The sequence below is a fragment of the Leptodactylus fuscus genome, chromosome 1 (genome assembly GCF_031893055.1).
Source record: "Leptodactylus fuscus isolate aLepFus1 chromosome 1, aLepFus1.hap2, whole genome shotgun sequence".
NCBI lineage: Eukaryota > Metazoa > Chordata > Amphibia > Anura > Leptodactylidae > Leptodactylus > Leptodactylus fuscus.
The window spans coordinates 366,974,947-366,991,398 of NC_134265.1; the positions used below are offsets into that span (position 1 = coordinate 366,974,947).

A 16,452-nucleotide genomic window follows, 5' to 3' on the forward strand; every position below is an offset into this window, starting at 1 on the left:
ATCCTTGGGTTTCCCAGGTTTTCTGACCAGCTGTCACGTAGTGATGGAACCTTGGTCACCCCTCGCAGGATAATGACTGAAATAAATGCCATTAGTTCCGGGAGACCCATGAACCAATCCACCTGCTCCGTGTGACGTGCATGTTGCGTAGTCCATTCTTGAATGCTACGAAGCATGTCATGAGTGATAAAACAGAGGAAGCTCTGAAGGCGACTCCGGACACTTCGTCTGGCCTTAGCACTTGGCTCTCCATCTGTAGGGTACGGTTCTATTGGGGTGAAATGGAGACGTTTCCCCACTTCTGTCAGCAACTGCCAAAGGTTTATGAAGAGAAGCCGGCCATTGTCCGCACCTACTGCATAACCAAGATAAATGAAAAGAATATCCAGCCAGAACACATCACTAACATGGATGAAACCCCCCTCACTTTCGATATCTCTGTAACACGTACTGTTGAGAAAACAGGGACCAGTGCGGTATCTGTATGTACCACAGGAAACGAGAAGTCATCTTTCACTGTAGTTCTCGCCTGTCAGGCTAATGGACAGAAACTACCACCCATGGTCATTTTCAAGAGTAAGACTTTGCCAAAAGAAACGTTTCCTGCTGGTGTCATTGTCAAGGCTAACCCAAAGGGCTGGATGGACGAGGAGAAGATGAGTGAGTGGCTGAGGGAGGTCTACGCCAAGAGACCGGATGGCTTTTTTCACAAATCCTCATCCCTATTGGTCTGTGACTCCATGCGCGCCCATGTGACCGATACTGTCCAAGCCCAAGTGAAGAAAACTAATTCAGAGCTTGCCGTCATTCCGGGTGAATTACCCAAAGAGCTGCAGCCGCCAGATATCGGTGTCAACAGGTCATTTTACCCCTTCCCGCCGATGGCATTTTTTGAATTTCGTTTTTCGTTTTTGACTCCCCTCCTTCTAAACCCCATAACTTTTTATTTCTCCGCTCCCAGAGCCATATGAGGTCTTAATTTTTGCGGGATAAATTTTTCTTCATGATGCCACCATTAATTATTCTATATAATGTACTGGGAAGAAGGAAAAAAATTCAGAATGGGGTGGATTTGAAGAAAAAATGCATTTCTGCGACTTTCTTACGGGCTTTGGTTTTACGGCGTTCACTGTGCAGCCAAAATGACATGTCCGCTATATTCTGTGTTTTGGTACGGTTCCAGGGTTACCAAATTTATATGGTTTTATTTACATTTTGACCCCTTAAAAAAAATCCAAAACTGTGTTAAAAAATTTTTTTCTAAAAGTTGCCATATTCCGACGGTTGTAACTTTTTTATACGTGCGTGTACGGGGATGCATAGGGCGTCTTTTTTTGCGGGACTGGGTGTACTTTTTAGTTCTACCATTTTCGGGAAATATTATTGCTTTGATCACTTTTTATTCAAATTTTTATCAGAATCAAAACAGTGAAAAAACGGCGGTTTGGCACTTTTGACTATTTTTCCCGCTACAGTGTTTACCGAACAGGAAAAATATTTTTATAGATTTGTAGAGCGGGCGATTTCGGACGCGGGGATAGCTAACATGTATGTGTTTCACAGTGTTTAACTACTTTTATATGTGTTCTAGGGAAAGGGGGGGATTTGAACTTTTAAAACCTTTTATATTTTTTTTTTACTTTTTTTTTGCATTTATTAGACCCCCCTAGGGGTGTTGAACCCCAGGCGGTCTGATCACTAATGCAATGCATTACAATGCTAGTGCATTGCAATGCAAAAAATCATCCTTTCTTTTGCAGGCTGTATAGACCAGCCTGCAAAAGAGAATTTGCAGACAAGCCTGAGAGCCTTGTACAGGCTCCCGGCTGTCATGGCAACATGACGTCAGCCCTGGAGCATGCTCCAGGAGCCGACGATCCCGGACAAAATGGCGGCGCCCATGCGCCGCCGAGAAAATGGCGCCTCTGGCGCCTTTGACCGCGGCGCCGGAGGGGTTAATGCCTCCGATCGGTCCGGGGACCGATCGGAGGCATTAGAGCCGGGTGTCTACTGCTTAAAGCAGTAGACACCCGGCGGCTATGGCGGCCGCCCGGCTCCCAGGCGGTCGCCATAGTTACAGACCCGACATGCGCCGTACTATTACGGCGCATGTCGGAAAGGGGTTAAAGTGAAATGACGGTTAAAGGTGACCACACATTCACCAACACAGGGAGCCAACGCCGGGTGAGTTATGTCACTGTGTGCCAGGGGATCGTGGAAGTCTGGAAGAAAGTATCAGTCTCCAGTGTGGAATAAATAATGTTTTAGTTTTATTGTTCAGGTTGTTACTGATGCGGTGATGCCAAATACCGCAGGGGTTTTATTTTTATTATTTACATAAATTTTTTACATGGGAAAATGTAATTTTAGGGGCTTTATTCATATATATATATTTTTTTTTTACCATGTTCAAACTATTTTTTTTAACCTTTTAACCAAAAGTGAATGACAAAGTGATTGTGACCCCAATATATAGTAACCCCCTGAGGATCGCCGTGGCATTGCCTTCCTGGTAGTGCTGTACTATTATGGCGGATGTCAGGAAAGTGTTATAGGTGACATCACTTATTAGAGATTGTATAAAGCTGCCCCTAGTGGTGGCCGGGAGGATTATTGGTCTTTATTAACATGTCACATGGTAAAATAATGAGCCTCCCCCCACACTATTATTACCTATATGTAGCTATATATCTCTTGTATTCTGTAGGAATCTGCTGAGCCTGAACGCTACATTGTCTATGTATATTGTATATTCATTCAGTCCTGACATATTGGCGGCTGTGTAATGTGTGACGTCACATGTAGTGCGATCATCTGCAGGACGGTCAGCACTAAGGATTGTGACCACCGCAGTGCAACAACACAAAAGTCACTATTACCCCCCCCCCCCCATATGTATCACTGCAGCAGCATCTAGAGGGGTATAGGGGCAAAAGCTTTATAATAGAATATAATACAGAGATATTCTGCCTAGCACAGTGTATAATAGTGGTGTGGGGGAGGGGCATTATGTTACCACATGGCACATTACACACCATCATTTATTACTATTATTACAGTCATTCCTTTCTTCTCCCCAGCAGATCAGTTTTTCTGTTCATTTCTGATCTAAATAAAATAATAAAACATTTTGGGAAAAACACACAAGCTAAAAGTCCAGCACTGGAAGCCATTACTGCAAATATCTCCACGGCCACCATGTATTTCCCTCTGGTGCTCAGATAAGCCGGGATCATGGCCATCCAGACACTACAGAACAGCAGCATGCTGAAGGTGATGTACTTGGCCTCATTAAAACTGTCCGGTAATGTCCTCACCATGAAAGCCAGAAGAAAGCTGACAGCGGCCAGGAGCCCCATATAACCCAACATGGAGTAGAACCAGAGATCTGAGCCCTCATTACACTGAATGATGATCTTCTCAGGATAAGACTGAGTGTCCAGGTCCTGGAATGGGGGAGAAATAGACAACCACAGAACACAGATGACAACCTGGAAGGAGGAACACAACAACACTATGGTATAGGGCAGCTTCACACTCAGCCATTGTCTCCAGGGGCTTCCAGGCTTGGTGGACTTAAATGCAACACAGACCATAACAGTCTTGGCCAGAAGTGAAGAGACGGCCACTGAGAAGAAGACTCCAAAACTGGTTTCACGTAATCTACAAGTGACATCACTGGGACGACCAAGAAACAAGAAGACAGAGAGGAAGCTGAGGATGATGGAGGCCAGGAGGAGATAACTCAGGTTCCGGTTATTAGCTCTAACAATAGGAGTGTCCCGATAGGAAATAAATATTCTAAATATGGAGCCGGTCACAAGACATCCGAAGAGCGAGACGGAGGAAGATACAGAAGCAATGGTGTCATTATGGTAAGAGATGAATTCCATTACTTTGGGCAGACATCGGTCTCTCTTCTCATTCGGCCATTTGTCACTTTGGCACTTACTGCAGCTGTCGGCATCTGTAGGGAGATTTCATTACATATTAGATATTATAAAGGACCAATCTGTCTGATAACAACACAAGTCAGGACTCTCAGGACCTGCGGGAACAAATAGTAAATGTACCAAACTAGATATTTAGTATCAATGGAATCCTGTGACACATCGTATAAAGGTAACATATCTTATCTATGTCCCATGGGGAAATGTAGAGAAAGATAATGGAAGACTTGGTGCAGAAATAGTTACTACAAGCTAATAAGTAAGTTCATACAACTCAGTGTGAAGGAAACGTCCCAATATGGGAACAATGAGAAAAATGAAAAAATTATAATTCCTAGAATGTTACAATGACAAGACAAGGCAAAGAACACTTAGCCATTATGGCCTTATAACATTGAGGAGGTTAGATGGATGACATGGTCTTACAGATGTGTCCTGCCTTACCTTTACTATTGGCCGAACCTGTAATCCCAATAGAAAACAAGGAGCTCACCCATTTTACTCCAAACAAATAATACCTATGCTTATAAACATGAGACCACAGCGGTTTCTTGTCACCACCCCCAGAATAGATATACATGACAATATGAGGGCGGCTCTGAGATTAGTTATTATACATACACCATGTCATTGCTTATTGGACTTATCTCATCACTAGTAGAGATGAGCGAACAGTGTTCTATCGAAGCCCAGCACCGCCCAGGTTCGCGTCATTCTGAGCTTGCAATTCACCGGGGACGGAGGTTTCCGTCCAGTTAGCTAGGGCTTAGATTCTGGGTAGGCAGGGACAGGCTAGGATAGGAAGGAGAAGACAACCAACAGCTCTTATAAGAGCTAAATTCCAGGGAGAAGCTTGTCAGTGTAACGTGGCACTGACGGGCTCAATCGCCGCAACCCAGCTTTCCCAGGATCCTGAATGGAATACACTGACAGTGTATTCCCGTATACCCGATATATACCCCTGATCCACGTACCAAAGGTGTGCCCCCCCACCTCCACCCCAGAAACTAACTTGAATACACAGTAAGTTCCCTAACAATAGGACTGGGCCGACATACACCCTCAATTCTTGCTACTGATATATAGTGCCAGGGTCTGACTGGAAATTCAAAGAATATATTGGGGCTACATACAACCTCAATTCGGTTGAGCGGAGGGGCCAGATCGGAGTGGAGGGGGTGGCGCGGGCGGTGTGAGCAGGCAGGGAGAGGACCTGCTCTCTGCTAAGTGTGAGGGGCGGCCGCTGCAGCAGCGTTGCGTCCACAAGGCTGCCCCAATCCACCGCTCAGTAACGGTGATGCTAAGCCAGTCCAGGACAGCTTGTCCTGGACTGGCTTAGGACAGCAAAAATGCCGCCCTCTCCGGAGCGGTCGCTTCAGGTCGCCTCATGAGAGGTGCGGCGCTGTTGGCATATAGTGTCTGACTGTAAATTCAAAAAGATATTGGGGCTTGCCTTTCATACCACCCTCAATTCCTTCTATTGGCATATAGTGCCACTTTCTGACTGTTAATTCCCAAAATATATTGGGGCCTTCATACAACCCTCAATTGTTGCTATAGGCGTATAGTGCCAGTTTTGGAGTGTGAATTCCCCTAATATATTGGGGGCTGCATCCCTCCTTAAGTTGTTGATATTCGCATAAACACACAGGTTCTGAGTGTTAATCCCACCAAATAAATTGGGGCCTGCATACACTCTCAATTTATTGGTTTTGGCATATACACCCAGGTTCTGAGTGTGTTTAAGCAAGGAAAGCATATTAAAATGCGCAAGGCTCCCGGAAAGGGACGTGGACGAGGCCGTGGGCGAGGTCGGGGGAATGGTTCTGGGGAGCAAGTTAGCGGTGAAGCCACAGGGCGTCCCGTGCCTACTCCTGTGGGGCAGCAAGCTACTGGTGAAAGTACGGCGCATGTGCGCCCACTTTCGCAAGTCGACAGTAGCCGCTGCTAGCTTAAAATCTCTCCAGCAACGCCTGCATGTGCCACAACACCGGCTTTTGTGCGACATCCTCACACGCTGGAACTCAACGTTTCAGATGTTGAGTAGAGTGGTTGAGCAGCAGAGACCTTTGATGGAATACCAGCTACAAAACCCTAGGGTGCCACAAAGTCAGCTGCCTCAGTTTCTCAGCCATGAGTGGCCATGGATGAGAGACCTTTGTGACATCCTACGGGTGTTTGAGGAGTCCACAAGGAGGGTGAGCTCTGAAGATGCGATGGTGAGCCTTACAATCCCGCTCTTGTGTGTGCTGAGAGAATCCCTCATTGACATCAGGGATAACTCAGATCACACAGAGGAGTCAGGAATAGCATCCGATCCGTCACAGCTGGAGAGTAGGTCCACACATCTGTCCGCTTCATCGCGTTTAATGGAGGAAGAGGAGGAGGAAGAGGAGGAAGAAGAGTTGTCCGATGATGTGATGGTGGTGCTTTACAACTGACAAGCGTATTGTCAAAATCATGGAGGACAACCAGTACTGGATCTTTGCTATCCTTGACCCCCGGTATAAAAACAACATCTCATCTTTTATTCCGGTAGAGGGGAGGGCCAATCGCATCAATGCTTGCCACAAGCAATTAGTGCAGAATATGATGGAGATGTTTCCAGCATGTGACGTTGGCGGCAGGGAGGGCAGTTCCTCCAGTAGGCGACCAAGTGCTCACCGGTCCACACAAACAAGGGGCACACTGTCTAAGCTCTGGGATACCTTGATGGCACCCCCTCGCCAAAGTACCGCCACTGAGGGTCCTAGTGTCACCAGGCGTGAGAAGTATAGGCGCATGTTGCGGGACTACCTTTCCGACCACAGCCCTGTCCTCTCCGATCCCTCTGCGCCCTACATGTATTGGGTGTCGAAGTTGGACCTGTGGCTTGAACTTGCCCTATATGCCTTGGAGGTGCTGTCCTGTCCTGCCGCCAGCATCCTATCTGAGAGGGTGTTCAGTTCAGTGTCAGTTCATCACTGACAAGCGCACCCGCCTGTCAGCTGAGAGTGCCGACCGGCTCACTTTGATAAAAATGAACCACCACTGGATAGAGCCTTCATTTTCGTGCCCACCTGTGTAAAGCACCCCAACATGAAAGTCGATGTCTGTGCTCAACCTCTCCAATTCCTCCTCCGCATCCTCATACTCATCCACCATAAGCGTTGCACAATTCTGCTCCTACTAGGCTCCCTCCACCCTGATTTCCCACAACTCTGCTGGTTAGAGGCTCCCTCCACCATGATTTCCCCAAACTCTGCTGGTTAGAGGCTCCCTCCACCCTGATTTACCCAAACTCTGCTGGTTAGAGGCTCCCTCCATCCTGATAGTTTGCAGAAGAGAAGGCTGAGGGGAGATTTAATAGCAGTCTACAAATATCTGAAAGGTAGTCACAGTGCAGAGGGATCTACCCTATTCTCATTAGCACAAGGGAGTACAAGAAGCAATGGGATGAAACTAAAGGGAAAGAGATACAGATTAGACATTAGGAAAAACTTTCTGACAGTGAGGGTAGTGAGAGTGGAATAGGCTGCCACGGGAGGTGGTGGGCGCTCCATCAATGGAAATCTTCAAGCGGAATCTGGATAAACATATAGCTGGGATGATTTAGGAAAACCTGCACCCCTGATTTCCAACAACTCTGCTGGTTAGAGGCTCCCTCCACCCTGATTTCCCACAACTCTGCTGGTTAGAGGCTCCCTCCACCCTGATTTCCCACAACTGTGCTGGTTAGAGGCTCCTTCCACCATGAATTTCCCCAAACTGTGCTGGTTAGAGGCTCCTTCCACCATTAATTTCCCCAAACTTGGCTGGTTAGAGGCTCCTTCCACCATGAATTTCCACAAACTGTGCTGGTTAGAGACTCCCTCCACCATGATTTCCCCAAACTGGGCTGGTTAGAGGCTCCTTCCTCCATGAATTTCCCCAAACTGTGCTGGTTAGAGGCTCCCTCCACCATGAATTTCCCCAAACTGTTCTGGTTAGAGGGTCCCTCCACCATGATTTTCCCTAAACTGTGCTGGTTAGAGGCTCCTTCCACCATGAATTTCCCCAAACTGTGCTGGTTAGAGGCTCCCTCCACCATGAATTTCCACAAACTGGGCTGGTTAGAGGCACCCTCCACCATGAATTTCCCCAAAGTGTGCTGGTTAGAGGCTCCATCCACCATGAATTTCCCCAAACTGTGCTGGTTAGAGGCTCCCTCCACCATGATTTTCCCCAAACTGTGCTGGTTAGAGGCTCCTTCCACCATGAATTTTGCCAAACTGGGCTGGTTAGAGGCTCTTTCCACCATGATTTTCCCCAAACTGTGCTGGTTAGAGGCTCCTTCCATCATGAATTTCCACAAACTGGGCTGGTTAGAGGCTCCCTCCACCATGAATTTTCCCAAACTGGGCTGGTTAGAGGCTCCTTCCACCATGAATTTTCCTAAACTGGGCTAGTTAGAGGCTCCCTCCACCATGAATTTCCCCAAACTGTTCTGGTTAGAGGCTCCCTCCACCATGAATTTCCCCAAACTGTGCTGGTTAGAGGCTCCTTCCACCATGAATTTCCCCAAACTGGGCTGGTTAGAGGCTCCTTCCACCATGAATTTCCCCAAACTGTGCTGGTTAGAGGCTCCTTCCACCATGATTTTCCCCAAACTGTGCTGGTTAGAGGCTCCCTGCACCATGAATTTCCCCAAACTGGGCTGGTTAGAGGCTCCTTTTCCATGAATTTCCCCAAACTGTGCTGGTTAGAGGCTCCTTCCACCATGAATTTCCCCAAACTGTGCTGGTTAGAGGCTCGCTGCACCATGAATTTCCCCAAACTGTGCTGGTTAGAGGCTCCTTCCACCATGAATTTCCCAAAACTGTGCTGGTTAGAGGCTCCTTTCACCATGAATTTCCCCAAACTGGGTGTTATGGTTCTGGGTATTTATATAAAAATAATATTTTTAAACCGCAGAACCTCTTGGGCTGCAAGGCACTGCAGCGAGGTCCACAGGCCCTATGGGCGGCTGTATGTCAAAATGCGACAGTACATCGGTACAGCACAGTGTGAATTGGGAGCAACACAAGTTCACCAGTTAGACTCACTGAGTGAATGGACAGTGCAGCTCCCAATGTGAACAGGTTGGAAACAAACACAAGCTAGCTGCCCAGGGTTAACACTCACCCCAGGTCAGCAACAAACATAATCCCCTGCAGTAGCTAGGGGTGCTCCTGCACACAGCTAGGAGCTACCAACGGTGTTAGACAGGGCGGGCACGGATAACTTGGAAACCACACCTGCTGCAGCTCCACAGGCTGGAACAATGTCTATTGCTCCAGGCCTTGGTGTAGAGCTGACAGTCCTTCAGGATTTACAGGTCTATCTACTAGCACCCTAGACTGCCACCTGCCTAAACATTGGAGACTCTCCCTGGGACTACTGTCTTTAGGACTGGTAGTATCAGATAAAGTGTGAGCGCCGGGCGGGCGTCGACTCACTACTTTTAAAGGACAGTCCCCGCCCAATAAGGGCGGTGGCCATGACCTCACCGCTCATGCTCAGTCAGAGAGAACTGGCACTTAGGCTATGAGCGACTCCAAAAAGACCGAGCATGCTCAGTTGGAGAAAACTGAGTCTTAGTCTCCAGAGACTTCACCGCACGCCGCCGGGAACGAGGGTTGGATTGGCCCGCAGGTGGCGCTGTGCGCCGGAAGGCAAATCTGCGGGACCCCATCCTAACATTACCCCCCCCTCTAGCGCCCCCCCCCCCCAAAAGCCGCAATAAGGTCTGGTGCGTCAACATCCTCCGCACGCACCCAAACCCGGTCCTCCGGCCCGAAACCTGTCCAGTCGACCAGGTAGAATTTATGTCCCCGGACTTCCCTGGAATCGAGAATGGAGTCGATCTCGAAGTCGCTCTCTGCTGATTCAGGTTCCGAGGGTATAGGAGGGGAGAAGGCGTTAGTGTGCACGGGCTTCAATAAGGAGACGTGGAAAGTGTCTGCAATGCGCCAACTAGGAGGCAGTTTAAGGCGATAAGTGACCGCATTCACCTGAGCGACAATCTCAAAAGGACCCACATAGCGTGTGGCGAATTTAGCTGAGGCTTCCTTCAACCTAATATGTCTGGCTGAGAGCCACACTCGATCCCCAGGCTGGAAAGAGGGACCGGGACGGCGGCGAGTGTCAGCCGTGGTTCGCATCCTCTCCTTAGCAGCCGACAGAGCCTCCTGCGTGGAGTCCCATACTAATCGAGCCTCCGTGGCCCATTCCCTCACCGCGGGCAACGGGGACTCTGCAGGGAAGGGCACCGGTACCCGTGGATGTTGCCCGTTGTTTAGGAGGAACGGGGTCTTCCCTGTGGCATCCACAAGGGCATTGTTGAGAGCAAACTCTGCCCAGGGGAGCAAAGATGCCCAGTTGTCATGGTGAGCGGAGACGAAGTGGTGAAGATACGTCGCCAGTGATTGGTTGGTGCGCTCCACCAGACCATTAGTCTGTGGGTGATAGGCCGAAGAGAAACAGAGCTCGACCTCCATCAATCGGCACAGTTCTCGCCAGAACGGTGCTGAGAACTGGGTACCCCGGTCAGTCACCACTCTGTCGGGCATGCCATGCAGGCGGAAGACATGTGTGACAAAGAGCTGTGCCAACTCCCTAGCTGTGGGCAACTTGGGTAAAGCCACTAGATGGGACATCTTGGAGAAGTGGTCCGTAATGACCAAAATGACCCTATGGCCAGATGAGAGGGGCAGGTCCACAATGAAATCCATCCCCACTGTATCCCATGGTCTATCAGGGACTGGAAGGGGCTGAAGCAGACCTGCGGGCAACTCCCTAGAGGGCTTATTACGAGCGCAGGGCACACATGCCCGCACAAACTCCCTGACATCCCGAGCCATTCCAGGCCAGAAATAGGATCTGCCCAGGAGTTCCTGCGTTCTCCTGCTACCGAAGTGTCCCCCAATACGTGAGGAGTGCGCCCAGGCGAGCATCTCCCGACGCCTATCAGATGGCACAAAAGTTTTGTCAGGCGGCCCTCGTTCTTGGGAGAGAGGAGAGGCCACTTGAACCTTCTCGGAGGGAATGATGAGACGCTCCGTTTCAGTGGCCTCATCGAGAGGATCAGACGAGCGGGAGAGAGCATCCGCTCGCACATTCTTTTCCCCAGGCAAAAAATGAAGGGTGAAATTAAACCTAGAAAAGAAAAGTGACCACCTAGCCTGGCGAGGATTTAATCGCTGGGCGGTCTGGAGGTACAACAAGTTCTTGTGATCGGTATAAACCTCGAAAGGGTGTCTGGATCCCTCTAAGAGGTGTCGCCATTCCTGAAAAGCCAACTTCATAGCAAGGAGCTCACGATCCCCTATCGAATAATTCCTTTCTGCGGGGGAGAATGACTTGGAAAAGAAGAAACAGGGGCGCCTTCTTCCCTGTGTGTCTTTCTGTGACAGAACCGCTCCCGCACCGACCGAGGAGGCATCCACCTCCACATAGAAGGGCTTATCCAAGTCTGGTTGGTGCAGAATAGGAGAGCGTGAAAAATGAGACTTAAGGGTGGAGAACGCGTCCGACACCTCTTGAGTCCAAACCTTAGGGTTCATGCCTTTACGGGTAAGAGCCACCAGCGGTGCCGCCAAAGTAGAAAAATGGGGAATAAACTGACGGTAGTAATTAATAAACCCCATAAACCGCTGGATGGCCTTCAGAGAGCGGGGTTCCGGCCATTCTTGGACTGCGGACATCTTGGAGGGGTCCATGGCTAGACCTGTGCCAGATATGATGTAACCCAGAAAAGGCAAAGAGGACTGTTCAAACAAGCATTTTTCTAACTTGGCGTATAGCCGGTTTGTACGGAGGCGTTTTAGCACCTCAGCGACAGTGGCTCTATGTGTGCGGAGATCCACAGAAAAAATAAGTATGTCGTCCAAATATACAACGACTGAGATCTGGAGTAGATCCCGGAAAATATCATTCATAAAATCTTGGAAGACAGCAGGGGCATTGCACAGGCCAAAAGGCATCACAAGATACTCGTAATGGCCGTCGCGGGTGTTAAATGCGGTCTTCCATTCGTCCCCCTCACGGATGCGGATCAGGTTATACGCCCCCCTCAGATCCAATTTAGTAAAGACGGTAGCCCCACGTAACCTGTCAAACAGCTCAGAGATCAGGGGAAGAGGGTATTTATTCTTCACTGTGACAGCGTTTAGACCCCGATAGTCAATGCAGGGGCGTAGAGAATCGTCCTTCTTGGCTACAAAGAAGAACCCGGCGCCAGCTGGTGACGCTGATTTCCTGATAAACCCCCTGGCTAGGTTATCCCTGATGTATTCTGACATGGCCTCAGTCTCAGGTACCGATAATGGATACACATGACCTCTAGGAGGTACAGCTCCAGAGATCAACTCTATGGGTCAGTCATAGGGGCGGTGAGGTGGCAGACTCTCCGCTGCCCTCTTAGAGAACACATCCGCAAAGGCAGAATATTGGGGTGGCAGACCCGAGAGGTCGGGCGTCACAGGTTGGAGAGTGACCTGCTCTGATGGTAACAGGCAATGCTGGTGACAGTGCTCTCCCCAGGACAATATTTCCCCAGTGACCCAATTAATCTGCGGAGAGTGTTGGCGAAGCCACGGGAGCCCCAGGAGAAGATCATCCATACCCTCATGCAGGGACAAGAATGAAATGGTCTCCTTATGTCTAGATGGAAGGGACATGCTTAGCGGTACCGTTCGTTGTGTGATTTCAACGGGTAAGATGGAGCCATTCACGACTCGCACCTTAATTGGCTGAGGAAGAAACACCAACGGAATGCCTTTTTTGCGTGCGAACTCAGAAGACATAAACACCCCATCTGCTCCTGAGTCTATACACGCCTTGGCAGATATCGTGCGGGTACCTTCCACTAGAAGAACAGTGAAAACTAGTTTGGTGGGCGGTATAGACATCGCTAGTGATCCCCCACCAATGGATACTAGCGGCTGGCGTTTCCCTGCCCTTAGGACAGTGAGAGGAGAGATGCCCTGGCAGGCGGCAGGAGAAGCATACATAATCTCGCCTTGGACGCCGGGGCGTGGCTCTGGCGCGAGAAATGTCCATAGACTCAGGGGTACCCTTTATTGGCCGTGCGGGAGGACTGGAAGAGGGGAATATGGGAGCCAAACGGATACGGGCTCTGTTGGTCGCCACCTCCAGTTTCCGTACGCTGTGCTGCAAGTCAATGCGGGTGGCCAGGGCGATTAGCGCTTCTAGGGTCAGGGGAACCTCCCGGGTTGCCAAAGCATCCTTGACATGGGAGGCCAATCCTTTCCAGAACACTGGCACCAAAGCCTTATCCGGCCAATCGATTTCGGATGCCAGTGTCCTAAATTGTACTGCATATGTACTAACGGGGCCCGAACCCTGGCTTAGGTCGAGTAGCTGCAGGGCCGATTCAAAGGTGACCCGTGGACCCAGGAAGACCTGTTTCAGGGACCCTAGGAATGTTACGGCGCGTGTAGTGACAGGGTCGCCCCGCTCCCACAATGGCGTAGCCCACTCCAAGGCCTGACCTGCCAGGAGGGAGATTACAAACCCCACCTTACTTTTTTCAGTGGGGAATGCAGCTGGCTGTACCTCAAAATGGATTGTACACTGGCTTATAAAACCCCTACACTCCCTCGACTCTCCTGAGAATTTATTGGGGAGAGCCAGACGGAGGGTTGCGCCAGTAGCCGATGGTGTTTGGGCTAAGGCTTGTGCCAGCGACTGTGCAGTGAGAGGGGCATACCCTGTTGCTGGTGCTCGCTGCTCCAGCGACTGCAGACGAGCTTCTAATTGCTGCACATAGCGCTGCAACTGCGCGTGCTCAGACATAGCAGCAAGACCTTGGCTCACATTTATGTTATGGTTCTGGGTATTTATATAAAAATAATATTTTTAAACCGCAGAACCTCTTGGGCTGCAAGGCACTGCAGCGAGGTCCACAGGCCCTATGGGCGGCTGTATGTCAAAATGCGACAGTACGGAGGTACAGCACAGTGTGAATTGGGAGCAACACAAGTTCACCAGTTAGTCTCACTGAGTGAATGGACAGTGCAGCTCCCAATGTGAACAGGTTGGAAACAAACACAAGCTAGCTGCCCAGGGTTAACACTCACCCCAGGTCAGCGACAAACATAATCCCCTGCAGTAGCTAGGGGTGCTCCTGCACACAGCTAGGAGCTACCAACGGTGTTAGACAGGGCGGGCACGGCTAACTTGGAAACCACACCTGCTGCAGCTCCACAGGCTGGAACAATGTCTATTGCTCCAGGCCTTGGTGTAGAGCTGACAGTCCTTCAGGATTTACAGGTCTATCTACTAGCACCCTAGACTGCAACCTGCCTAAACATTGGAGACTCTCCCTGGGACTACTGTCTTTAGGACTGGTAGTATCAGATAAAGTGTGAGTGCCGGGCGGGCGTCGACTCACTCCTTTTAAAGGAAAGTCCCCGCCCAATAAGGGCGGTGGCCATGACCTCGCCGCTCATGCTCAGTCAGAGAGAACTGGCACTTAGGCTGTGAGCGACTCCAAAAAGACCGAGCATGCTCAGTCGGAGAAAACTGAGTCTTAGTCTCCAGAGACTTCACCGCATGCCACCGGGAATGAGGGATGGATTGGCCCGCAGGTGGCGCTGTGCGCCGGAAGGCAAATCTGCGGGACCCCATCCTAACACTGGGATGGTTAGAGGCTCCTTCCACCATGAATTTCCCCAAACTGGTCTGGTTAGAGGCTCCCTCCACCATGAATTTACCCAAACTGTGCTAGTTAGAGGCTCCTTCCACCATGAATTTCCCCAAACTGTGCTGGTTAGATGATCCCTCCACCATGAATTTCCCCAAACTGTGCTGGTTAGAGGCTCCCTCCACCATGAATTTCCCCAAACTGTGCTGGTTAGAGGCTCCCTCCACCATGAATTTCCCCAAACTGTGCTGGTTAGAGGCTCCCTCCACCATGAATTTCCCCAAACTGGGCTGGTTAGAGGCTCCCTCCACCATGAATTTCCCAAAACTTGGCTGGTTAGAGGCTCCTTCCACCATGAATTTACCCAAACTGTGCTGGTTAGAGGCTCCCTCCACCATGAATTTCCCCAAACTGGGCTGGTTAGAGGCTCGTTCCACCATGAATTTCCCCAAACTTGGCTGGTTAGAGGCTCCTTCCACCATGAATTTACCCAAACTGTGCTGGTTAGAGGCTCCCTCCACCATGAATTTCCCCAAACTGGGCTGGTTAGAGGCTCCTACCACCATGAATTTCCCCAAACTGGGCTAGTTAGAGGCTCCTACCACCATGAATTTCCCCAAACTTGGCTGGTTAGAGGCTCAATCCACCCTGATTTTCAAAAACAATGTTGGTGCCAACCTTATCTCACTACAAGGGCCAAATTCACTGCTGGTGACAAGCTCTCCTCACTCCAAGGCCCAAATACACATGTTTCAACGTGTTTTTGCTCTGTCTGAGAGGTGGTATTGAGTGTGTAAAGTGTGTAGTTGTTAGGCTGTGATGTTGGAGTAATAGAGGGTCTTTGGTGTTAGATGCCCCCAGACATGCTTCCCCTGCTGTCCCAGTGTCATTCCAGAGGTGCTGGCATAATTTCCTGGGGTGTCATAGTGGACTTGGTGACCCTCCTAAGACGGATTTGGGTTTCCCACTTAACGAGTATCTGTTCCACATAGACTATAATGGGGTTCGAAACCCATTCAAACACTCGAACAGTGAGCGGCTGTTTGAATCGGATTTCGAACTTCGAACATTTTAGTGTTTGCTCATCTCTAATCACCAGCCATCTCCTGGTTTGTTATGTTATATATTGTAATGTATATATATTCTGGGGGTGTTTTCAAATAACTGCTGTGGTCTTCATGTATATAAGGATTGTATTTTTGTATTGATTTTGGACTGAGATCCTTTTATTCTATTGAGATTCTGTCACTTTCTGTAATGATTGGCTTTGTTCTTGTAGCTTTATGATGATCAGATATGTGTAACATGAGATGACCAGATAGAACATCATCACACTGGTAAGACAGTACTACTACTCCTACTAGAGCATCGTCACACTGGTAAGACAGTACTACTACTCCGACTAGACCATCATCACACTGGTAAGACAGTACTACTACTCCTACTAGAGCATCGTCACACTGGTAAGACAGTACTACTACTCCGACTAGAGCATCATCACACTGGTAAGACAGTACTACTACTCCTACTAGAACATAATCACACTGGTAAGACAGTACTACTACTCCTACTAGAACATCATCACACTGGTAAGACAGTACTACTACTCCTACTAGAACATCATCACACTGGTAAGACAGTACTACTACTCCTACTAGAGCATCATCACACTGGTAAGACAGTACTACTACTCCTACTAGAGCATCATCACACTGGTAAGACAGTACTACTACTCCTACTAGAACATCATCACACTGGTAAGACAGTACTACTACTCCTACTAGAACATCATCACACTGGTAAGACAGTACTACTACTCCTACTAGAGCATCATCA

The 16,452-nt window shown here is 49.3% G+C and overlaps 1 protein-coding gene across 1 annotated transcript in view; it reads right to left on the minus strand.

The window, feature by feature from the left end:
* The window catches only part of LOC142188656 (vomeronasal type-2 receptor 26-like), a 51,346-nt gene that overhangs the window by 497 nt on the left and 34,397 nt on the right, over positions 1-16,452 (minus strand). Inside the window, exon 5 of the mRNA XM_075261932.1 lies at positions 3,076-3,967. Within this exon, the coding sequence (XP_075118033.1) occupies positions 3,076-3,967 (892 nt within the window). The remainder of the gene's footprint in view (positions 1-3,075; positions 3,968-16,452) is intronic.